The 23,561-nt window shown below is 53.9% G+C and overlaps 3 protein-coding genes across 8 annotated transcripts; 2 read left to right on the top strand and 1 right to left on the bottom strand.

Annotated features, from left to right (window-relative positions):
* The first annotated feature begins 5,218 nt into the window (after positions 1 to 5,218).
* sft2d3 (SFT2 domain containing 3) lies at positions 5,219 to 6,331 on the top strand. 2 transcript variants are annotated; one of them, XM_057057343.1, is made up of 3 exons: positions 5,219 to 5,943; positions 6,121 to 6,157; positions 6,200 to 6,331. In XM_057057343.1, exons 1-3 carry the CDS (start codon positions 5,270 to 5,272, stop codon positions 6,254 to 6,256), a joined length of 768 nt encoding a protein of 255 aa, XP_056913323.1. In that variant the 5' UTR covers positions 5,219 to 5,269; the 3' UTR covers positions 6,257 to 6,331. The 2 variants fall into 2 exon arrangements, with proteins under 2 accessions (XP_056913323.1, XP_056913324.1); XM_057057344.1 differs by having other exon boundaries at positions 5,220 to 6,331.
* Positions 6,332 to 6,390: 59 nt separating this feature from the next.
* On the bottom strand, positions 6,391 to 15,784 carry wdr33 (WD repeat domain 33). The gene is given in 22 exon segments (XM_057057238.1): positions 6,391 to 6,805; positions 6,904 to 7,074; positions 7,175 to 7,338; positions 7,413 to 7,521; positions 7,524 to 7,721; positions 7,834 to 7,882; positions 7,966 to 8,550; positions 8,668 to 8,823; positions 8,915 to 9,054; positions 9,276 to 9,362; positions 9,435 to 9,529; positions 9,664 to 9,774; positions 10,456 to 10,534; positions 10,609 to 10,763; positions 10,840 to 10,966; positions 11,063 to 11,160; positions 12,682 to 12,833; positions 13,010 to 13,105; positions 13,175 to 13,279; positions 13,415 to 13,483; positions 13,572 to 13,791; positions 15,586 to 15,784. Coding segments are annotated over 21 exon segments (3,090 nt in total). The 5' UTR covers positions 13,776 to 13,791; positions 15,586 to 15,784; the 3' UTR covers positions 6,391 to 6,665.
* A 132-nt stretch (positions 15,785 to 15,916) lies between these two features.
* Positions 15,917 to 23,039, top strand: LOC130539134 (myb-related protein A-like). 5 transcript variants are annotated; one of them, XM_057057275.1, is made up of 15 exons: positions 15,917 to 16,206; positions 16,632 to 16,662; positions 16,811 to 16,886; positions 16,972 to 17,046; positions 17,389 to 17,609; positions 18,698 to 18,881; positions 18,956 to 19,090; positions 20,105 to 20,197; positions 20,269 to 20,364; positions 20,439 to 20,521; positions 20,663 to 20,738; positions 20,821 to 20,898; positions 21,112 to 21,417; positions 21,489 to 21,688; positions 21,863 to 23,039. In XM_057057275.1, exons 2-14 carry the CDS (start codon positions 16,637 to 16,639, stop codon positions 21,567 to 21,569), a joined length of 1,530 nt encoding a protein of 509 aa, XP_056913255.1. In that variant the 5' UTR covers positions 15,917 to 16,206; positions 16,632 to 16,636; the 3' UTR covers positions 21,570 to 21,688; positions 21,863 to 23,039. The 5 variants fall into 5 exon arrangements, with proteins under 5 accessions (XP_056913255.1, XP_056913253.1, XP_056913257.1 ...); XM_057057273.1 differs by having other exon boundaries at positions 20,269 to 20,456; positions 21,863 to 22,461; positions 22,530 to 23,039; XM_057057277.1 differs by lacking the exon at positions 20,105 to 20,197.
* The last annotated feature ends 522 nt before the right edge of the window (positions 23,040 to 23,561 follow it).

Genomic DNA, 23,561 nt, shown 5'->3' with positions numbered 1-23,561 from the left:
GACCAGCTGAGACTGGAGCGCTCTACTGAGATGATCTGGTGCCGTTGATTTGTTTTTCAGGACCAGCAGTGGAAAGAGCACCGTCATCAATGCCTTGCTCAGAGGTCGGGTGCTGCCAGCCAGCCTCACTCACACCACCAACCATTGCCTGGGTGGAGGGCATGAATGGAGGTGGTCAGTGGTCCTCCTACCCCTCATTGGTCCTCCTACCCCTCAGTGGTCCTCCTGTCCCTCAGTGGTCCTCCTGTCCCTCAGTGGTCCTCCTACCCCTCAGTGGTCCTCGTGGTCCTCCTGCCCCTCAGTGGTCCTCCTGTCCCTCAGTGTTCCTCCTGTCCCTCAGTGGTCCTCCTACCCCTCAGTGGTCCTCGTGGTCCTCCTGCCCCTCAGTGGTCCTCCTGTCCCTCAGTGGTCCTCCTACCCCTCAGTGGTCCTCCTACCCCTCAGTGGTCCTCCTGTCCCTCAATGGTCCTCCTGCCCCTCAGTGGTCCTCCTACCCCTCAGTGGTCCTCGTGGTCCTCCTGTCCCTCAGTGGTCCTCCTCCCCTCAGTGGTCCTCCTGCCCCTCAGTGGTCCTCCTACCCCTCAGTGGTCCTCGTGGTCCTCCTGCCCCTCAGTGGTCCTCCTACCCCTCAGTGGTCCTCCTGTCCCTCAGTGGTCCTCCTACCCCTCAGTGGTCCTCCTGCCCCTCAGTGGTCCTCCTGTCCCTCAGTGGTCCTCCTGCCCCTCAGTGGTCCTCGTGGTCCTCAGTGGTCCTCGTGGTCCTCCTGTCCCTCAGTGGTCCTCCTGCCCCTCACTGGTCCTCCTGTCCCTCAGTGTTCCTCCTGCCCCTCAGTGGTCCTCCTGCCCCTCAGTGGTCTTCCTGCCCCTCAGTGGTCCTCGTGGTCCTCAGTGGTCCTCCTGTCCCTCAGTGGTCCTCCTGCCCCTCAGTGGTCTTCCTGCCCCTCAGTGGTCCTCCTGCCCCTCAGTGGTCCTCCTGTCCTCAGTGGTCTTCCTGCCCCTCAGTGGTCTCCTGCCCCTCAGTGGTCTTCCTGCCCCTCAGTGGTCTTCCTGCCCCTCAGTGGTCCTCATGCCCCTCAGTGGTCCTCCTGTCCCTCAGTGGTCCTCCTGTCCCTCAGTGGTCCTCCTGCCCCTCAATGGTCCTCCTGTCCCTCAGTGGTCCTCCTGTCCCTCAGTGGTCCTCCTGTCCCTCAGTGGTCCTCCTGTCCCTCAATGGTCTTCCTGCCCCTCAGTGGTCCTCCTGCCCCTCAGTGGTCCTCCTGAACCCACCACCAAGTCCCAACACCGTGACGGTTCCACCTCGATGGGACAAACTTTATCTAAAGTGTCTCCCAAAAGCCCCAGGCATCTCAAGTTTTGGGGCTTTTGTCTGTGAAACCAGTTCCCATATTTATCCCCTTAAGTCTTGGCTTTGATGGATACTGTGTAAGGCACTGAATGGCTTTCAAGTGTACAAGCTTTGAAGAATACCAGAAAGAGTTGGTGCTTGGATAAATCAGCCCAAAACCCAAATATTAACATAGAGCAAACCAATATTACAACACATTTGAAACACAACTGAGGACTTATTGTTAGCCAACTAAACAAGCACTCCAACAAATATGAGCAAAATGCCACACGTAAGGGAATTTGTCCTGGACAACATTCACCCACTCGTTCAGTCATTCCTGGAAAGAACAACGGTAGAACAGTGGGAGTCCTTTGTTCTTGGTCGTCCTGACGATGCCACAACAAATCTAGTGGCAGAGTTGGTTCTAGAAATCATCGCAGCTCTGTCCACCTCCGTTTTAACAACTTTGAGGTCTGAGACACATACGTCTGAGGAGCGCGTCCTGACTAAGCTGAAAAAGACTCTTCCTGGGGTATTATCAGAAGCTTTGGGAATTCAAGAGGAAGAAGACAATGATGGATTAAAGACCTTGACGGACACAATTCAGAAGGAGGTCAGAGAAAACTTGAGCTCTTCACGTGCCAGCAGTGACAAAGGTACCCCCAACCAGAAAATCACCCCGACCTCCAGAATCAATGTCATGATTGTCCAATTTGTGGAGCTTTTCAAACGTTTTTCAGAAAAGATCACGACTTTTATTGGCCCTCGTCCACATAAAACCAATATTGAGCGTATTCCAAGTTCAGGAGAAGGCTTCCTTCTCAAGAACATCAAATCACCCATTGCAGCGGGGATCAAGGAGGAAATGGACTTTGAGTTTCAGGACATCTTCAGGCCTCTGATGGCAGATCTTCCAGAAGCTGAATGTAAGGAGTTACATCATGAAATATCGGGGGAGATTGAGATCGTGGCCGTAGAAATAAGCACCTTGTCTAAGAAGAGCCCAGAAACATTAGCCGTCAAACCAGCTGGGAAAAAAATCAAATCGTTTTTCGCCAAGTGTTTTGCCAAAGTTTGCTTAATGCGAATATTTGACAAGCTGGAGAAGAAACATCCCACGCAGACTGAAGACAAGAGTGAGTCAGTGGAGACGATACTGGAGAAACTTTCAACCCAGTTTCTGGATCAGGAAGATGACAAGGCTCAACGTGAGGATGCCTTAGTCCAGGTGTTCACGGACTTGTCTGGGAACAAGGTCTTGGAATTCAACCAAGAACTGAGTAATGAAATTTACCGCCACTCGGTACCAGAAGCTGCTCCTCCCTCAGTTGAGAGGGAGGTTCAGAGTGAAGTCCATGCAGACATTAGGAGCAAAGCTTGGGTCTTTATGTCTTTAATGAACTGGTACCTGAAGACTCAGGTAAACTGGGTCATTGACAGGGTGACGGTGCCTTATGTGGACCAATCTGGGATGAACATGTTGCCAGCACCAGTCAGAAGCAATGAAGACGTACCTCGCCAGGAGGCACAGCGAGCTACAAACAGATCGTACGTAAAGTTTCTCATTGAGAAGGTCGTTTACACGGTGTGCTCGGATGTGAAGATGCTGCCAGCAACAATCTCTGATTTAATCAGCAACCTGGTAGAAATCATCTGGGATAAAGTCAAAGATAAGCAGTTTTACACAGACTCTGACGTCTTTAAGAATCTGGAGAGGAGCATTAAGAAGCTGCTCTACAAAGTGTTGGGCTGCCCTGAAAAGGTTGTGTTCTTAATCATATGTGAAGATCCAGTTATTGTTGAACAAATCATGTTGATCATCAACAAACGGTTGTTAATGCCAAAGAAAAGGAAAAATGTGATCGTCCAGTTCTTCCTCTCACTGGGCAATGCCCTTTCCAAAGGATTCAGGACCGCTAACGACACCTTCGTGTTATATGCAAAGCATCACTGACAAAAGGACGTGGCTCCCTTTAAATCAGCAGCTGGAGAAACCATCAGAAGCCATATGGACACAAAACAGTGATGAATATCAGTCTACTGCAGTTTTCCAGGTTGGAACACTGGTTGGCTGTTTACTAAGAGTCTACAAACGCATCACAATACCTCGTTCATCATGAAGCTGATGTTATTTTCTAAAAAAGAAATAAAATGACACCAAAAAGATCCAGTTTTGATTCAAGGATTCTTCTTTTCGCTGCAGTTTTGTATCAGGTTTGACCTGAAATATAAGAATATATGTCTTCTGATGCCTTTACTTGTTAAATACAAAGCATTTTGAATTGGACTTGCAGCATTTTATTTGTCCATTAAGTCGCACTCATCTTTGCCTATTTAGAGATGTTTAAATATAGAACGTTAAATGTTCGGATGCATAAATTTGCATCCATGCAGAATTTAGGAGAGTCAATTAGCCAAATCCATCAACGAGCGCTCGTTTGCTACAGAAAACTTGTCTTTCATGTGATTGGAAAGGACAATGGAACATGTGATTGGGATTAAAGGCACTAGACTGGTTTAGATCATGTTTATCTGATAGATACCAGTTTGCCCATGTCCATGGCTAACCCTCCTCATACAGTAGGGTTAGCCATGGGGAATGAGAATAGAATGGGGGGCCGAGCATTTAGCTACCAGGCCCCCCTGCTATGGAACCAGCTCCCTGTCCCGGCCCCCCTGCTATGGAACCAGCTCCCTGTCCAGGCCCCCCTGCTATGGAGCCAGCTCCCTGTCCAGCCCCCCTGCTATGGAACCAGCTCCCTGTCCAGGTACGGGAGGCTGACTCCATCGCTACTTTTAAGATCAGACTTAAACCCTCCTCTTTGAAAAAGCTTATTGTTGTTAATTCTGTAGTTACAGTTACTATCATAGACAGACAGATTATCACACTTAGGGGGTCGTCGAATCATTAGGTTATCCATCCATCCATCCTCTACCCTTATCCGGGGTCGGGTCGCGGGGGCAGCAGGCGTTCCCAGACCAGTCGAGAGACATAGTCCTCTCCAGCGTGTCCTGGGTCTCCCCGGGGGGTCTCCTACCGGAGGGACAGCCCTGAACACAACACACAACACACACACCCACACAACACAACACAACACAACCAACACACACCTCTCCCTCTCTCTCCTCTCCTCTCCTCTCCTCTCCTCTCCTCTCCTCTCCCCTCCCCTCCCTCTCTCCCTCCCCTCCTCCCCTCCCCCCCCTCCCCTCCCCCCCTCCCCTCCCCCCCTCCCCTCCCCTCCCCTCCCCTCCTCCCCTCCTCCCCTCCCCTCCCCTCCTCCCCTCTCCCCCCTCCCCTCCCCCCTCCTCCCCTCCCCTCCCCTCCTCTCCCCTCCCCTCCCCTCCTCCCCCTCCCCTCCCCTCCCCTCCCCTCCCCTCCCCTCCTCCCCTCCCCTCCCCTCCCCTCCCCTCCTCCCCTCCTCCCCTCCCCTCCCCTCCCCTCCCCTCCCCTCCCCCTCGCCCTCCCCCCCTCCCCTCCCTCTCCTCTCCTCTCCTCTCCCTCCTCCTCCTCTCCTCCTCTCCTCCTCTCTCCTCTCCTCCTCCCCCCCAGACCGGAGAGGGACGACAGGACACCTGTCGTGAGCAGCTCTTCAGAAAGCTGAGGTATGTGAACAGGCCCTCATTAGAAGCTACAAATCAGCTGCACCAGGTGTGGTTAGGGGGCGTGCCACACACCTGCACCTTGGCACACCAGCTTTTTAGTAAACTAATAACCCCCAAACTATCAGTTACATTAGAATAGAAAACCCACTGCATCCGATTATGTTAAACAGCTCTGAAAATTACAGAATAATAATGAAACTATGGCATTAAAATGCAGCCGTCGTTCATTCGCGGGTGTAGTTCCTCTGCTGTCCGGGGGGGCAGTAGAGGGATTTACAGGAACGGCGCGAAAACCAGAAGAAGAAGCGCGGCTAGTTTAGCCCAGTTAGCTTCCGATGTTATGGCGGAACTAAACCGACAGCTTCAGGAGTACTTGGCCCAGTCTAAAAGTGGCGGAGCGAAGACCATTTCCCAGTCCAGTTCCTGCACGACTCTGGAGCTGGGCGACCCAGAGCCGGTTCCTGGGAGTTGGTTTGGTCGATGGTCGAGCCCCTGGGCGAGTGACCGGGTCAGCAACCCCCCAGGCCAGAGTTCCAGCAGTATTTCGTGGCCATGGTCAACTGAACCAGACCCGTGTCTGCCGGGACTGGGCCGCCGCCAGCGGCTGGTGGCCTTCGCCGTCTGCGTGTCGTTTTCTGCGCTGTGCTTCGGACTGTCGGCCCTGTACGCCCCGCTTCTCTTACTCTACGCCCGCAAGTTTGCGCTGCTGTGGTCTCTCGGCTCCGTGTTCGCCATCGCCGCGGTGGCGGTCTTACGCGGACCCAGCAGGCTGGTGGCCGGACTGCCTACTTCTCCCGGGGCTGTAGTCTATGTGTGTGCGCTTGGAGGGACCCTGTACGCGGCTCTGAGCCTCCACAGCACCGTGTTGACCGCGCTGGGAGCCGCCCTGCAGGTCGCCGTCATCGTCATGTTTGTGGTGTCACTGCTGCCCGGAGGCAGCGCAGGAATCCGCTTCATGGGTGGGATGGCGGCGTCCGCCATCAAAAGAACCGTCACCGGCAAAACCATGCCCATCTGAGCGAGCCCGGGTCGGCCGGGACCACGGGTCGGCCGGGACCACGGGCGGCCGGGGCCACGGGCCGGCCGGGACCACGGGGCCACGGGTCGGCCGGGACCACGGGTCGGCCGGGACCACGGGCCGGCCGGGACCACGGGACCACGGGTCGGCCGGGACCACGGGCCGGCCGGGACCACGGGTCGGCCGGGACCACGGGTCGGCCGGGACCACGGGCCGGCCGGGACCACGGGACCACGGGTCGGCCGGGACCACATTCCGGAAGCACATTCCTCTGCAGGGTCAGTGACCCTGACCTGCAGTTTCCCCTGAACTCTGACCTGCATTAGCATTGCTAATCGCATTGCTAATCGCCAGCTTTAGTAAATAAAGACTTTAGGTACCATTTACTGCGTATGACTGCTATTACTACCGATGACCCCCCCACACACACACACACTGATCAATAAAGCTGAAGTGTGAATCTTTATTGTCCACCTCAGTGAAAAGACAAAAACATAGAAATCTTTTACAAAAAGCAACACACTGCAGACAAAGTGTTCACTGTGAAATAAAATGTCTCTTACATTAAAATGAGCCAGAGACTTGCTGTCCACTTGGACCAGTCAGAGACCACCTTCTCTGGACTGGCAGCAGTTCTTATCCAGGAGCTTCCTGGTCCCGGGTCTGTTCACAGACCAGCTGGAAGGGAGGACGATGGAAGGTTACCACTATCTTCTCACTACCGCCCTCTTATGCCCCCCCTCGGTGGTCCCCTGGGTGCAGGTCCTCCTCTCCGGGGGCCCAATCCTGGACCCCAGCCACCTCGTCCACTGCGACCGGACGGCGTGTATCCGCCGTCGTCCCTCTGGGGGGGGCGCGCTGCAGGGAGAGAGCAGAGCTTGAAGCCTTTTCACACCAGTGGCGGTCGTCGTCATCAGTACATCCCAGCAGCGATCACCGAGGGTGACACCTCTCACCTCCGTCACTACATGGGGGGTCCAGCTCTCGGGGGTCTCCGGTTCCGGGCCCATCCTGCCACGGGCGTTTCCTGGGAGGCAGAGATGCCATGTCCATGCCTTGCATAGAGGAGGGCCGTTCTCGCCCGGCGGAGGACGACCCATCGTGGTTATCCCTGTAAGCCTCGTGACCTGTGGGAGGAACGGCTGGAATAAACCGGCTGTGTCCTGCCTGGACCATCAAAGGTTTCCAGGTAAAACTGGGTCAGACCATCCGAGCAGCTCCTCTCACCTCTGGGCGGACCTCCTCCTCGATGTGGCCTGAGTCTTCCTCCGCTGTCCCAGGCTCGGCCCATGTCCTCGTGCCCGTCGAAGCCTTCCTCCTGGCCTGCGTAGTCCTCAAAGTAAGCCCGAGCGCCGGGCCGGCCGGGCCCCCCGGGCCCCCCGCCTCTGAACCTGAAGAAGGCAGTAATTCTACCTGAGTGCAGTTCCAGACGCCCGCTGGGTTCTGGCTCATCACCTGGACTCACCTGTCGTCTCGGCGTCCTCTGAAGTCTGCACTACTATATCTCTCTTCAGGAACCCAGTTCCCCCCATTCCCCCCGACCCCTCTGTGCCCACCCCCCCTGTGCCCCCCCATCGCCCCCCTTGGTACCCTTGCCCAGGTCTCCAGCCCTCCTCGGATCGGCCGTGGAAATCTTGCCCTCCATCAAAGTCCTGTGGGCCATGCTGGTTCTGCTGGCTGTCAGCCCAGTAAGGCCCTGAGCCCTGCTCCAGTCCTCCAGGGCCCTGCCTGTCAGAGGGGCCCATGTGGTGATTAGATGGCCCCCGATGGTCACCTGACAAGAGGAGAGGCAGCCATTACCTGCCTGCGCTCACTGGAAATGACCTTTTGACCTGTAAAGTGTGCAGCTTGTCCAGGTGTCTGTGGTGCTCCCGCTTGGCTCTCACCTTTATTTCCGGGCCCCATGCCGTGCATCGCCGGCCCCGAGTTCTGACCCTGCAAAGAAGAAGTGACAGTCGTGTTGAAACTAGTCCCAGGTGAGACAGGACACGCAGACGCACACACACAGACACACACACCTGGTGCTGCATATATGGAGGCCCCTGCAGGCTCTCGGGGGGGCCCTGCACACTTCCTTGTGACACATGCATCCCATAGTTATTTGACATGCTGCCATGTGTCCTGGTTGGGGGCCCCATCATCCCACCTTGAACATGTTGAATCATGTTCCCCTGATGTGCCATCATGCCCCCCTGAGGTAGAGGCCCCTGTGGATCTCTTGGACCTATCCCTCGTTGAGGTGGGGGTCCCTGCATCCCTCTAGGGGCCATGCCATGAGGTCCTTGTGGACCCATGCTCCGGGGAGGGCCAGAATGTCTCTGCATACCTTGAAGTCCCTGCATGTCTGGTGGACCCATCATACCCTGTGGAGGACCGGAGTGAGGCCCCATCTGCCCGGGGGGCATGAAAGGAGGTTGCATATTCCCAGGGGCCATGGGGGGACCCATCTGTTGAGGTGGCATGTTTAGAGAGTACCCCTGTTGACCAGGAGGACCTGGGCCCCCGGGACCGGCAGCAGAGAAGGAGGATGGCGGGGCCTGTCCCTGAGGGTGGCCCCCGCTCCCATCCGAGTTCATCTGGCTCATCCGATCCATCTTCATTTGCTGGAAAAGCAGGAACAAACAGAGGTCAGAGGTCAAACAGATGTTCCCAGTGTGACTGTGCTGGAGCCCCCCCAGCAGGGGGTGGTGGTCTGGGTCCGTCAGCAGCTCAGCTCTGACCTCCAGCAGCATGGGGTTGGTGTACTGCAGAGCCGCCATCTCCTGCTCGATCTCCGCCTGCGTCTTCTTCTTCATGTCCACCTTCTGCTCCGCCTTCCTGTCCTTGGCCAGATCTCCCCCAGGAGGCATCATGGGTACTTTATTCTCTGCCCAGGCCTGCACACAGAGGGGACGGTGATGTTGATCCAGCCGAGAGCTCCGGAGTGCACTCACAATGGTGGGAGAGCTGCCACTCGTCCTCTGGCACCTGCTGGAACTGTGCTGGGATGGGTTTAGCATACGGGACTTTCTTCTGCGGGACCTTCTTCATTTCTTTCCCCATGACCTCGTCCACACCCCAGTCCAGGCCAGGGATGGACATCTCCACCTCAGGAGGAAGCTCTTTACCTGCAGACAGCAGCCGCAGCTGTTTAGATGTTCCTCATGCTCGGTGACGTGACTCTTACTCCTCAATACCCTCGGACACTCGATCTAAAGGTCAGCTCAGGTAAATAGAGCAGGTTACTGATTCCAGTCAATCTGAAGCCTCCGAGCTTTTTAAAATAAAGACGCTTGTCCTCTCAGAACCCACAGGAACCCGAACCCAGGTGGTTGGAGAGTGGACCTACTGCTCTGCTCCTGCTCCATGGCTGCCTTCAGCTGGTCGGGGATGCCCATCCCAGGGATGGACGCCACACTGTTCAGGTCCACATCATCTGGAACACACAACCCCCACATCAGGATTCTGAGGCCACGCCTCACGTGTCCCCACGTGCGCTGCAGCTCACCGTACTCCAGCCCATCTTCAGACATCCCAGGCAGCAGATTCAGGTTGTAGCGGTCCCTCATTTTGTCGCCCGGGCGATTCCTCGTCCAGAATTTACTGAAACAGAAACAGTCGTGAGGTCGGAAGCTTGGCGAGTGTCCCGGCCGACCCACGTATGTGCTGGGCCACACTCTAAAGGAACCACGGAACCATGTTCCCCTGGTCAAAATAAGAACCAGCGTGTGTCCAACCTGGTGTGGTCATTGGAGCCCGAGCACAGGATGTGACCCAGCGGGTGCCAGGCCAAGCTCCAGATCATCCCTTCATGAGCCATCTCCATCCCTCCAACTTCCTTCTCCACCCTGAAAAGCACAAGTGTGAACGCTGGAACCAGTAAACCAGCACAATGGACCAGTAAACCAGCACAATGGACCAGTGAACCAGCACAATGGACCAGTGAACCAGCACAATGGACCAGTAAACCAGCACAATGGACCAGTGAACCAGCACAATGGACCAGTGAACCAGCACAATGGACCAGTAAACCAGCACAATGGACCAGTAAACCAGCACAATGGGCCAGTGAACCAGCACAATGGACCAGTAAACCAGCACAATGGGCCAGTAAACCAGCACAATGGGCCAGTGAACCAGCACAATGGACCAGTAAACCAGCACAATGGCCAGTGAACCAGCACAATGGACCAGTGAACCAGCACAATGGGCCAGTGAACCAGCACAATGGACCAGTGAACCAGCACAATGGGCCAGTGAACCAGCACAATGGACCAGTGAACCAGCACACTGGACCAGTGAACCAGCACACTGGACCAGTGAACCAGCACAATGGACCAGTGAACCAGCACAATGGACCAGTAAACCAGCACAATGGGCCAGTGAACCAGCACAATGGACCAGTGAACCAGCACACTGGACCAGTGAACCAGCACACTGGACCAGTGAACCAGCACAATGGACCAGTGAACCAGCACAATGGACCAGTGAACCAGCACAATGGGCCAGTCCAGCTTCAGCATCATTACCCAGTGTGCCAGAAGAGCAGAGAACCATCAGAACCTCCACTAGCAAACAGACCTTCGTGGACAGGATGCCAGGCCACCGCTGTGGACAGAAGAACACGAGGTCACGCTGGAGGACCAGCAGAAGCTCCAGGACAGGAAAGTCCTGCCGCTCACCTGTGGCCTCCTTCTTGTGTCCCCTGAAGACCTGCAGCTCCTCCTTCAGGTTCCTGATGTCAAACAGTTTACAGAGGTGGTCTCGGGAGGCAGTCAGCAGCCAGTTACCATTCAGGTTCCACTTCACCTCCATCACCGTGTTCTTGTGGGCGTGTCTGACACAAAAATCAAAGTTGCGTCACTTCAGGGTTCTGACGGAGGTTCGGGCCAGCAGAGCAGCTCCGGACTCACAGCGTCGCCAGACTCTGGCCGGTCTTGGGGTCCCAGAATTTGATGGGCTGCTGGCTGTCTTTGCTGCCAGAGACCACCAGACCTTTAGTGGGATGCCAGTCAACACACTTGACATCAGCACCGTGACCTGCGCACACACACACACACACACACACTTTTTCAGATGTATCCCCACACTTAGGGATTGTGATTATCGATGATGTGGACGGTGATTATGGACTACCTCGAAGGATCCGTTCCTCGTGGCAGCGGAGGAAGTCCCAGATCCTCACGGTTCCGTCATCCGAGCAGGTTGCAAATTTATTGTCTGTTGGAGAGAAACTACACAAGACAGAAGAGATGTGTGACCAACACTGAACGGTGTAACCCTGAGAACAGAAGCCTCCTCACAGGCGTCGTATCAGCGCTCCTGACGCAGACTCGGAATTCCTGTTTACGTTGTTACTTTTCTGTATTTTCTCCTCCATTTAAAGTGAAATATCTCGATGTAAAATACCCAAGTTCATCATAAAGACAATGTGGGTATCCGTTACGTTCATCTTCAGTTTTGAAAAGCTTCACTGACCAAGGTAGAGGGGCCACTGTCTCCATCTGCTGGACAAGCCTCAGAACAACCTCACCAACAGAACCAGAATCCATCAGAATAAATCAAAAAGTGTTTTAGGAGCCTCCCAATGTCAAGAATTGAGTTTGGATCAAGCTGGATATGAGTAAATCTTCAGCTCTGCTTCCTCCCATCTTCAGTTTTTACTCACCCGTCAAGCGTCATGTGGTTCTGGGCTAAAGGGGAACCGGGCCCTATGTGACAGAGCAGTTTTATGGTGTGGGACGGCCCGCGGGTCAGCGACAGTTAGGGTTAAACCCGCTGTTCTGGAGACGGTGCTGGTCAGCCTCGTCTCCTCTGGAGGACAGATGCTAAAGGTTAGCGTTACACAAGTGAAGGTCCAGCTCCTGCACAGCTCGGCCCGCAACAGAGGGAACCACAGCGGCAGAATGTCCAGTTCAGCTGTCCTGGATCTGAGTGGAACCACAAACTTCTGGGTTTGGGTCCCCAAAGGAACCACTCAGCCAGTGTCCACCAACACGATAAAACTGGTTCTGACCGTTTAAGACAGCACCACCACTTTTATAGCATCAGAGCAGTCCATCACAACAAACGCTACTCTCGGACCAGGACCTTCGGTTCTGAGGGGCTCAAACTTGAGCAGAGCTAGCTGTTGAGGTGTCACAGTTCAGGTCCCAGTCAGGGTACAGACGGGTTTCGGGTCAAAGTCTCAGCTGAGGCGGTCGGGTCAGAGCACTGTGCTGTAGCCATCTTTAATCGGACCGTGAAAACGGCCCGTTGAGTTATTGGATCGGATCGGGCCAAACTCCACTGTGCATCAACAATGAGCCACCAGGTGCATCTTGGGAACTGTAGTGTTTGCTTTGGGTATTTGGACCGTAAACATGTAGAACTCAGACTTTTGTCTACTTGTCTTTATTATTACTAAATATTTTTGTACTTTATGTTAAACTTTATTGATCCCTGCTCAAATGTCATTGAGGGAAAGAAGATGGGCCTTTATTTCTTTATTCTAACAGTCTCCACCCACACCATCAGGCCAGGCCGGGCCACAGCACTTCAGAACCAATGAGATGACTTTATTTACAGTAAACAACTCATAAGCCATAAGGAACAACATTAACAACAGACCACTGCAGTGTTGCAACAGCACACACTTACATCTGTCATTAATCACCCACAACAGGAGGCCCAGGGCGAGGCAGCGCCCCCCGCAGGCTGACAGGGTGCAGCACACACTGGCCTTAACTACAGAAAGTGGTAGATTAGGTAGAAACCTGGCTTCTCTAATGGCCTCCTTGTGAGCCTGGAACATCTTGACGTTGTTCATGTTGGACTGCCAGTACTTGACGTAGCCACCGTGATCTGCCGTCAGCATCCACATGTCATTGTGAGACCAGGTCATCGCACGGACCGGACTGTCGTGGGCCTGCAGGGGACAGAGGAACCGTCACCATCACCAGGTCCGACAACCTCTGTTCCATCCGAATTTCATTCATTTGTGAGGAGGTCACGCCTCCATGAGAACATTTGAATGAATGCTGAGCTTCTGATTTCCCTCCAGTCCGTATGTGAACAGCCATCAGCAGGCAGGTGTGTGTTTACCTGTAAGATGGTCTCAAAGTTGAATGTCAGTCCATTCCAAAGAGTGAACTCTCCACTTGAGGCTCCGGTGACCAGACGGCGGCCTTCAGGAGTCCACTGGAGGAAACAGATCAAGAGTTGAAAGATGCAGAACACCCCCCCCACCGGCCCGGTGCAGACTCTTACCCTGATCACAAACACAGGACACTTGACTTTGTTGGTGGAGGTCCGGACAAACTTGGTGGTTACAGCATTCATCGGGTTGTTCAACATCCCCAAAGGAGGAACCAGCTGAAAGAAGCAGCGGGGATCTTCAGGAGCGCCTCAGGACTTCGCTGAAGCACAATCAGCTCATGCTTTCCAGAGAAGCTAAGCACAGCTAAGCTAAGCTAAGCTAAGCTAAGCTAGCGGTGGGTCAGCACTCACGTCATTGTAGCACCCTGCGTCGGGCTGGATGGCTCGGAAGTCTCGGTGATCTCGCTGCCACAAGCGGTTCTGCAGTGGGCACAGAAACAAGCACTTTGGTTCTACCTGCCTGGTCCCAGGTGCCAGGCGACAGTTAGCACGCCTCAGTTGTGGTTACCCCCAAATGCCTGATGACTGAAGGGTTGTAGTCGATGGTTTTGCGATTGACGGCCTTCCTCATGCGTTTCCCATCGAAGGTGAGCTGCTGCATGGCCTGCTGCTGGGCGAAGTCCGGCCTCTTGTAGAACACCTGCCGCGGCGCCTGGTGCTGGAAGCGCGGCATGTGGAAGAAACGCTGCGGCGAGCCGATGTCAGTCGCCATGGTGCTCCCGCTGTACCTGCAGGAGGGGATGGGGAGGGTTACCCGTGCACGTGGAGGGGATGGGGAGGGTTACCCGTGCACGTGGAGGGGATGGGGAGGGTCGCACGATGCTAACGAAGGGGAACCATGATGTGGACTTCAGCTTCCTCTGAGCACCTTCACACAGCAAAGACTGGGACTTTTTTAGCACTTTGCACATTAAAGAGCAACAAGCACGAAACAAGGATCATCGAGCCCTTCATGTTTTCATATTATGCTCAATATTAGTGAGTATTCACTCAAATATGAGGATTGTTTAACAGTGTAACTAAGAAAGCTATTTTAGATGTACGCAGCTAGCCACAGATACTGCCTTCACTTCCATGTATGATCGAGACCTTAATTATCCTTAATTATCCTGTTAAAGCAACAGCAAGAGAGTATACTCTTTATTTACATTATTTCTCCCACGTGAGAACAGGAAATCTGTGTCAGTTGATCCCAAACTCTCTGACAGTAAAACTGAAGCGTCAAACATAGTCTGACTGCAGGAACCCTCACCCTCACCCTCACCATTTACGCTTTAGTCCCTCAGCTGTTGTCCAGAGTGGCGTCCAGTCCTAAACCCCCTGGAACAACTACCAACTACCGGAGCAGCGCTGCGAAGGGGACCGGAGGATAAACACGGGCCGGTAGGAGACACAAGAGTCAGTCTTCAAGAGCTTCTTGAAGGAAGAGAAGGTCCTACTCTGACGCAGCTCTGAAGGTCGTTCCACCATCGGGGAACGAGGGACGAGTCCGGATTGTTGTGCCAGAACTGACGCGTTGCCAGGCGACGCTCATGTGAGGACATTAGCAGACAGGGGCAGATGGGCTCCAACAAGACTGTTCAAGTAAGAGGAGCAGGTCCAGCTGCTGCTCTGTAGGTCTGAACCTGAAGTGAATGTGGCAGCTGCAGGTGGCCAGAGGAGCTCCATCAGCCGTGGGCTGACGTGGACCCATCCAGCATGAACCAGCAGCTGGGGGACGTGTTGGGCCAGGAACAGTCTGGTGATTCGGATGGTAAATGAGGCAAATCATGACACCAAGGCCACCCATCAGAAAACGTCTGTTAATCATGAGTCCAAGGTTTCATCAGACTTGGTCGGAGCCAGAAGAGACAGAATAGAGCTTTACACTGCATCAAGTTGAGCCTCAGAATCTTCAGAGGTTCAAAAAAGTGCTAAAAAGTGGACAAAAGAGTGAGAACAGAGAAAAGTGGGCAGCACACAGCGATGATCTGGTAGACAACGTACGGGAGAGGTGGAATAATTCATCCTCACCACCAGAACTGGGGAAGAAAGGATTCAAAAATTGAGATTATGTCACAATATTTTACCCTGGAACAATAACCACCGGCTCCTCCACGGAGGTGAGCACAATAAGAGACAAGTGCGCTGGATGTGGAGCCCCCGGCGTCCTCCGGTGGAGCCACATTGGCCCAAACTCCTTCCTCATTAGGTACCTTTGTAACACGAGTCCCCGTTAATGCTTCCAAAGCAGCGAGCAGCTGACCATCTGAACAATTAGGTTCTATAGAGTTGGAGCTGGTAGCATCGCTAGCATGATCGCCTAACTGCTAAAAGCTAACTGTGCACCAGCAGCATAGCATGCAAAATAAAAGGCAGTTTCAACTCCCACGGCCAATAAACGAGCCACACGCACCCAAACACCAACGTCGGCAGCGTCTGGGTTTGTTCTCAGGGGCATTTCGTTACGTTCTGATGTTCCGTGATAAAGTGCGACGGCCCGGAGGAGCGACAACAAGCTGCCCGGGCTAAAGGGAACTCACCGACAATCTCCACGGCTGAGCTAGCAGCTAGCTAGCGCTCGGAAACAGACCAGGTTCTTCTGTTGGGCTCTCCCCGGACAAACATAAGCCTCGCGAACTTTATTCAACGCAAAGTAACACGATTTTTGTCACTTCAACCACCAAAGAACTGTATCATGGCGAGTCTTCTCGTCCCGCCGAAGAGCATTCTGGGTAATCTTCGCGAGGGCGGGAGAACGGCCGATAGATGGGAAATGGAGTTCTTGAATGCAGGCGCGCGCGCACGCACGCCGCTCACACACCAACAATAAAAGTGCCGTACACTACTGTTGCTACTGTGGGGTATTTATTACGGCTGCGTCCGAACCCGCACACTCGCTCCCTGTCCACTACCCACTACATAGGGCGAATTATGTATCCTGGACATTAATAGCTTCTTGTCTTGGCGTGACAGTGGATGTTGCGAAATCACCTGTGAGTGACGTCATTGCCGCTTCCTCCAATCAGACGGTTACCTGTAATTAGCCGAAGAGCAGCGCGCGCTCAGCTGGACCGCCTTAAACTGTCGCCTCGTCCTCCGTAAAGTTCCGCAAATTTCGCCGAAACTTCGGTTAATCCCGACGGATCTCGTTCCCACAGCCGGTAACCAGAGCAACAGACGCTTTTTAACCGGAGCAACAGACGCTTTTCCGGGTCACGGACACGGCCGCCGCTGCTTTAAACACTTTCTTGCGTCGCTTTATCGGCTAACGGCGGCTAGCTCGGCTAAAGCCGCTTCAGTTGGTGTCGCTTCTGTTGCGGTTTGGCGCAAATTCAGCCTTTTGGCTCTTAAACAGAAGCTAAAAGGCTGCTATTTTCTGCATTTCTGAGTTATTTATGAGAAAGACTGACAAAGCTACATTTTTGAAAGTAGGATTGTGGCGTTTATAGCAGTGTAATTGATGTCTTATTTTTTTCTGTTATCAGACGTAGTTTGTGTGTACTTGACCAGTCTCTCTCTCTCTCTCTCTCTCTCTCTCTCTCTCTCTCTCTCTCTCTCGTGTGTGTGTGTGTGTGTGTGTGAGCAGCAGTAATGAGCAGCAGGAGCCGCAGGTCCTAGTAAGAGCAGAAGCAGCTTATCTCCAGATATGTTTACATGTCTAAAACAAACCTGAAGCGATTTAACTGATATTTTAAATGGAAACGTCTCATCAGATCCTGATCACACAGCAGATGATGAACCAGCTGGTTTTATTTGTTGTTGCAGCCGTTTGGGACATGAACGATGCAATGGAAGGGCGTCCAGACGCACACTACAGAAGCCTAAATGGGCCAAATCCAAGGTAAAGTTGTGATTACAGGTGGTTTTGGTGTCAGCATGGCTGCTGTGGTTCTGCTACAGTTCTCATCTAAGCTGGTCTGTGTCAGGCCCAGCAACGATGGCAGCAGATCATCAACGAGGAGCTGATCAAAGGTCCCTGGACTGCAGAGGAGGACCAGAAGGTGCCGCTCCACCCAAACACTGTAGTACACAGCAAGATGGAGGCAGAAAGGAAGAGAAGATCTTTTCCTCTTCAAAATGATCATATCAGAGTAAAAAAATAAATGTCCTCTTGGAGGACATGATGTTCCTGATGGAGCATCGTATTCCGTTTCATAAATCCATGTAGTTCTTTGTATAACTGAGCCAAATACATTCTCCCATAATAGTTCCCATCTCACGTTCCTGTCTTCAGCCATTTGGTCAGTGGTTCCTGAGGGTTCCTCGAGTGTCAAGAACATCAGAGGCTGAACCCTGATGTGATGGAGCTGACACCATTTCTCACCTGAGCTCTTCCTCTGCAGGTTATCGACCTGGTGGAGAAGTTTGGCACCAAGCGTTGGTCGCTCATCGCCAAACACGTGCACAGTCGTAACGGGAAGCAGATCCGCGAGCGATGGCACAACCACCTGAACCCGGCGGTGAAGAAAAGCAGCTGGACACCTGAAGAAGACCGCGTCATCTGTCAGGCCCAGAGAATGCTGGGAAACCGCTGGGCGGATATCTCCAAGCTGCTGCCGGGGAGGTCTGGCTCTCTCTGTCTCATGGACTCTCTCTGTCTCATGGACTCTTTCTGTCTCTCATGGACTCTCTCTGTCTCTCGTGGACTCTCTCTGTCTCTCGTGGACTCTCTCTGTCTCTCATGGACTCTCTCTGTCTCTCATGGACACTTTCTGTCTCTCATGGACTCTCTCTGTCTCTCATGGACTCTCTCATGGACTCTCTCTGTCTCTCGTGGACTCTCTCTGTCTCTCATGGACTCTCTCTGTCTCATGGACTCTCTCTGTCTCTCATGGACTCTCTCTGTCTCTCGTGGACTCTCTCTGTCTCTCGTGGACTCTCTCTGTCTCTCATGGACACTTTCTGTCTCTCATGGACTCTCTCTGTCTCTCGTGGACTCTCTCTGTCTCTCATGGACACTTTCTGTCTCTCATGGACTCTCTCTGTCTCTCATGGACTCTCTCTGTCTCTCGTGGACTCTCTCTGTCTCTCATGGACTCTCTCTGTCTCATGGACTCTCTGTCTCTCATGGACTCTCTCTGTCTCATGGACTCTCTGTCTCTCATGGACTCTCTCGTGGACTCTCTCTGTCTCTCATGGACTCTCTCTGTCTCATGGACTCTCTGTCTCTCATGGACTCTCTCATGGACTCTCTCATGGACTCTCTCTGTCTCTCATGGACTCTCTCTCTCTCATGGACTCTCTGTCTCTCATGGACTCTCTCATGGACTCTCTCTGTCTCTCATGGACTCTCTCTGTCTCTCATGGACTCTCTCTGTCTCTCGTGGACTCTCTCTGTCTCTCGTGGACTCTCTCACGGACTCTCTCGTGGACACTTTCTGTCTCTCATGGACTCTCTCTGTCTCTCATGGACTCTCTCTGTCTCTCATGGACTCTCTCTGTCTCTCATGGACTCTCTCTGTCTCTCGTGGACTCTCTCTGTCTCTCGTGGACTCTCTCTGTCTCTCGTGGACTCTCTCTGTCTCTCGTGGACTCTCTCACGGACTCTCTCGTGGACACTTTCTGTCTCTCATGGACTCTCTCTGTCTCTCATGGACTCTCTCTGTCTCTCATGGACTCTCTCTGTCTCTCATGGACACTCTCTGTCCTCAGGACTGACAACGCCATCAAGAACCACTGGAATTCCACCCTAAAGAGGAAAGTCCATGACGATGGATACCTGCAGGCATTACACCTTGACAGCCGGCCCTCCTCCTCCTCCTCCTCCTCCTCCTCGTCCACAGTACTGGGCTACCGGCGTTGTCCCCCCCCTCACACACCCAGTGTCCCCCTCCAGGTCCTTGTCTGATCCTCCACTGTAGCTGTGGCCCCAGCATCACCATGATGACATGTTCACACGTCTCCTTACAGGACAGAAATGTTTCCAGGTACACCTGTAAACCCCAGGGTGGCCACGCCCACCAGGCGTGCCCTGTCTGCATCCCTGCCTCCTTGCCAGGTTCCAGCTGTGCACCGAGTCTGTACAGCCTGAAGGCACCTATGAAGGTGAGAAGTGTGCAGATGTTCCCACCCAGAGCAGCGGTGTTGAGGAGCATGGTGGAGGTGTTGGCTCAGCAGCCTTAAAGATGAGTGACGTAATGAGCCGCGGCGTAGGTACCCAGCAGGCTAGCCTGGCTCCTGCTAGCCTGGCTCCTGCTAGCCTGGCTCCTGCTAGCTTGGCTCCTGCTAGCTTGGCTCCTGCTAGCCTGGCTCCTGCTAGCCTGGCTCCTGCTAGCTTGGCTCCTGCTAGCCTGGCTCCTGCTAGCTTGGCTCCTGCTAGCCTGGCTCCTGCTAGCTTGGCTCCTGCTAGCTTGGCTCCTGCTAGCCTGGCTCCTGCTAGCTTGGCTGTGCTAATCTCCATATGTCAGGGCCTCTTGTCGTGTTTGGCTCTAATAAAACTATCACCAACAACTTTAATAGTCAAGCAACCGACACAAGTTCAGGTTGTTTCTTCCAAATCAAAGAATTGCAATGTCACCTGAAGAGGAACCAAAAATGAGGAACTGCGTGGTCGTTCCAAGAACTTTGGTCCTAAATGTGTCTGTTGTTGGCATTAATGTTGGGCTGTGGCTCCACCAAAGCTGTCGGTGTCTCTGGAGGCACCAGGAGCCGCTGGGTGAGACCCATGAAGATGCTGGGTCCATATAGTTCAGCCTTCCTGAGAGGACCGTCTCTGGGACGCCCTTGGAGTGCGCGTGGACGTCGTCTCAACGTCCACCCGCACAAACCAACCTACGAGGAGCTTCATTTTCTGCCTCGTGAAGACTGTCTGTTAGCGTAGCAACACTTAAGCTAGTTGTAACATCGGGTACAGGTGTGATATACGGCCATTATAGCGCAGCTCAGAACCAAGCTGAGCGCCTGACGCCACTTTTCCGTTTAGCGTGATGCTAACGCGAGCGTCCGTGATGCTAACGCGAGCGTCCGTGATGCTAACGCGAGCGTCCGCGCTGCCGTTGGACATCTGCAGATGTGGGATCTGAACCTCTTGTGCTTCTACCTGCTCTGTGTTGGTGTCAGAACGAGTCCTGGAGCCACAGCCCACTCCCTGCGAGCGGCCCTTACGCGGACGATGACCCCCCATTAGTGATCGACATGTGCAGGAGTGATGACGTGAGACCCCCACCGTGTGCCTCAGCTTGTCCTCTTTAAAGGGGCGTGGCCTAACTGTGCTGTGCCTGCAGGAACCGCTGCTCGGTGCTGATGATATGGCCTCCAGCATGGACTTCACCTCTCCCTGGAGCAGGACCACAGGGGCCTTGAGCTGCTCCCCATCTCAGGTCAGGAGGCGTCTGGCATCATCTGAAACATGGTCTGACTGTCTGACTGTGACCCGTCTGTCCACCGTCTGCAGTTCTTCAACATACATGAGGTCAGCAGTCAGAATCTGGGTCAGAACGTCTGTTCTCACAAACAGATGCCACAGCACAGCAGCCAGTATGTGGGCGGGGCCACAGGTCACATGGCATCACATCACACATCTATTCGTAGTACCGCTACACCGGGTTAGGTTAGCTGGTCGGGTGCTGAAGACCCAGTTGTGGAGGCAGCACTGAGATGCAGATGTGTTTGTTTCAGGACGTCCACGGAGTTCAACGACTTCCTGCTGTCAGCGCCGGTGTCTCCCACACCTCTGATCAACAGCATGGATCAGGTGAAACACACCCTGCTGCTGGCCACCAGGAGCTGCTAGCATGACGCTCGCCTGTGTGTGTGTGTGTGTGTGTGTGTCTCAGATTTACTGGAGTAAAGTGATGAACCTGTTGTGGGAGGAGCAAAGCTTTGATCACCAACAGTCCAGCATCAGCTCGCAGGTCAGTAAAGGACTGAAGTCAAAGAACTTGGGGTTGGGGGCAGATGTGTGGCTCCATCAGCTGGGGATTCTGCTTCTGTCAGCACTTCCAGCGAGTCTGGGACTGAGCGAGCTGAGCTCGAGCTTGCTGTGGCTCCGCCTCCTCGCCACTCAGCGTGTAGGCAGTGGGCGGAGCCACATGTGCGCAGTGTGTGACGCTCCTGGCTGTGCACAGGTGACGGGCCAGAGTCAGACGCAGAGCCTCAGGCAGCCCAGCTCTGCGTCCCCCTGCTACAGTGAGGCCCAGTCCAGGCCACAGAACCTCAGAGAGTCCAAGTCTCTGTCCAACCCGCTGCAGGAGAACCTGCTCCAGCAGGCCCCGCTCCAGGACCACCCGTTCCAGGAGAACCTGCTCCAGGAGAACCCACTACAGGAGATCTCGTCTCTTTTGGAGGTTTGTGGCGAGGCCTTGGATCAGGCCGGTGGATGCTGGTGCCAGCCCACCGCGGGGCCGCTGCATCCTGCTGAGTTACTGTGTGAGGTGAAGTCCAGAACCAGCGCCACGCTCATGTCTGGGTCCCGTCCTGCTTCTGACTCTGGTCTGACCAGCAGATGAAGGCCAACTTGGAGACGGTGAAGACCGGAGACCATCTGAATGTGCTGGAGCAGGCCCGCCTGTACCTGGAGCCCTGATGGGCGGGGCCAGGGCCAGGGTGGGCGGGGCCAGGGCCGGGGGGGCTCGGTTCTGGATCTGATTTCAGTCATGTGATGGATCAAACCTGCGTGTTTCCATAGAAACATCTGGGAATCAGGTAAAAGGATTTTATTTGATGGTGAAATCTTTCAAAGGGATTAGTTACCATGGTAACAGACACGCCTGCCTTTCGTCCGACTGCTTCAGTTGATTTATATCTGACTTGGGATCAGTTTTCTGGGCCCTCACTGGGACCTGTTGCTGTCTTGTTATGTTTCCATCTGGGTTTCAGGTTCCCCCCACCACCACCTCCTCCTGCTGCTCCTGGTCCTGGACCTGCTGGTCCTGGTCCTTCTGGTCCTCCTGCTCAGGCTGGTCCTGCTCCTGCTGCTCTTGGTCCTGCCGGTCCTGCTGCTCCTCCTGCCGGTCCTGCTCCTCCTGCCGGTCCTGCTCCTGCTCCTCGTCCTGGTCCTGCTCCTAAAGCTGGTCCTGCTCCTGCTCCTCGTCCTGGTCCTGCTCCTAAAGCTGGTCCTGGTCCTGCTCCTCCTCCTGGTCCTGGTCCTCCTGCCGGTCCCGGTCCTGGTCCTCCTGCCGGTCTTGGTCCTGGTCCTCCTGCCGGTCCTGGTCCTGGTCCTCCTCCTGGTCCTGGTCCTCCTGCCGGTCCTGGTCCTGGTCCTCCTGCCGGTCCTGGTCCTCCTCCTGGTCCTGGTCCTCCTGGTCCTGGTCCTGGTCCTCCTCCTGGTCCTGGTCCTCCTGCCGGTCCTGGTCCTCCTCCTGGTCCTGGTCCTCCTGGTCCTGGTCCTCCTCCTGGTCCTGGTCCTCCTGCCGGTCCTGGTCCTCCTCCTGGTCCTGGTCCTCCTGGTCCTGGTCCTCCTGCCGGTCCTGGTCCTGGTCCTCCTGCGGTCCTGGTCCTGGTCCTCCTGCTGGTCCTGGTCCTCCTGGTCCTGGTCCTGGGTTAGTCGTCATCACTTCTGCTCTTTGTTCCCCATTTTCAGAAACTCTTTGATCCTTTGATGAAAGCTTGAAATCTTAATTTGAACTGTGAAGATGTGAAGAATCCTTTCAAATGTTGATGTCATAGGTAACTTTGGTTTCCAGGTGTGATTCAGGTGAGGTGACTGGTCTAGAATATTTTAATGTTTTTAACCCTGTAGGTGCTGCACTCCCTCCATCAGTTGCTTATTGATGGCTTATTGATTTATTGAGCAGTTATCTAGAATCTATTTTATTCAGTTTTAAAAACTGCATTTTACCCAAACATTTTTAGGAGTACTTTGATTTAATGGGACCTTTTAAATGAAATAAATACAGATGTTTTTATGCAAATGAAACAATGTGGATTCTTTTATTTCCTGTTTGCTTTGTGTGAGCTGGACAATAACCTGTAAACTCCTTTAAGTTCTTTTCCTTATGTATCGATGTATTTACATGGACCTGTTCACTGATGTGCAATAAAACCTTGATTTTAAGATTCTTTTGCATCTCAACGGGGGGGGGGGCAGGTTGGTGGCTTTGATGTTTAGGGGTAGTTACCTTGTGCAACCACATGGGGCAGCAGCTGCCCTCAGACGCAGGTGACCCTGCAGGACAGGAGCCGTCCGTTCCATTTGGGAGCTTCTGAACCACCAGGTGAACATCTTGAAACAGAACCTGGACCAGGTCTCCAGGGTTCAGCTCCAGCCCCCTCGGCCAACAAGCTCGGGGTTTTTCACCTCCACCATCACACCCACTTCAGACCAGGTGACTGTTACCAATAGTGGTCCGGTCTCGGTCCAGCTTTGGTCCATTTCCAGTTCTGATCTGGTACTAATGTGAGCCTGACCTGGTCCTGCTCCGGTTCTAATTTGGCTCTCCCCTACAGTGGTCCCACAATGGTCCCTTCTGGGGAACTTCTCAGCATGATCTGAAAATGCCACAAGTAGAGTTTAGGCCAGACTGGGAAGTTCTGAGGAGGAACGAGAACTACCTTCTCAGCTCCTGGTCCTGGATCT

The sequence above is a fragment of the Takifugu flavidus genome, chromosome 15 (genome assembly GCF_003711565.1).
Source record: "Takifugu flavidus isolate HTHZ2018 chromosome 15, ASM371156v2, whole genome shotgun sequence".
NCBI lineage: Eukaryota > Metazoa > Chordata > Actinopteri > Tetraodontiformes > Tetraodontidae > Takifugu > Takifugu flavidus.
The sequence above is the reverse complement of the archived record's forward strand: the minus strand, read 5'-3'. Positions and strand labels throughout refer to the sequence as shown.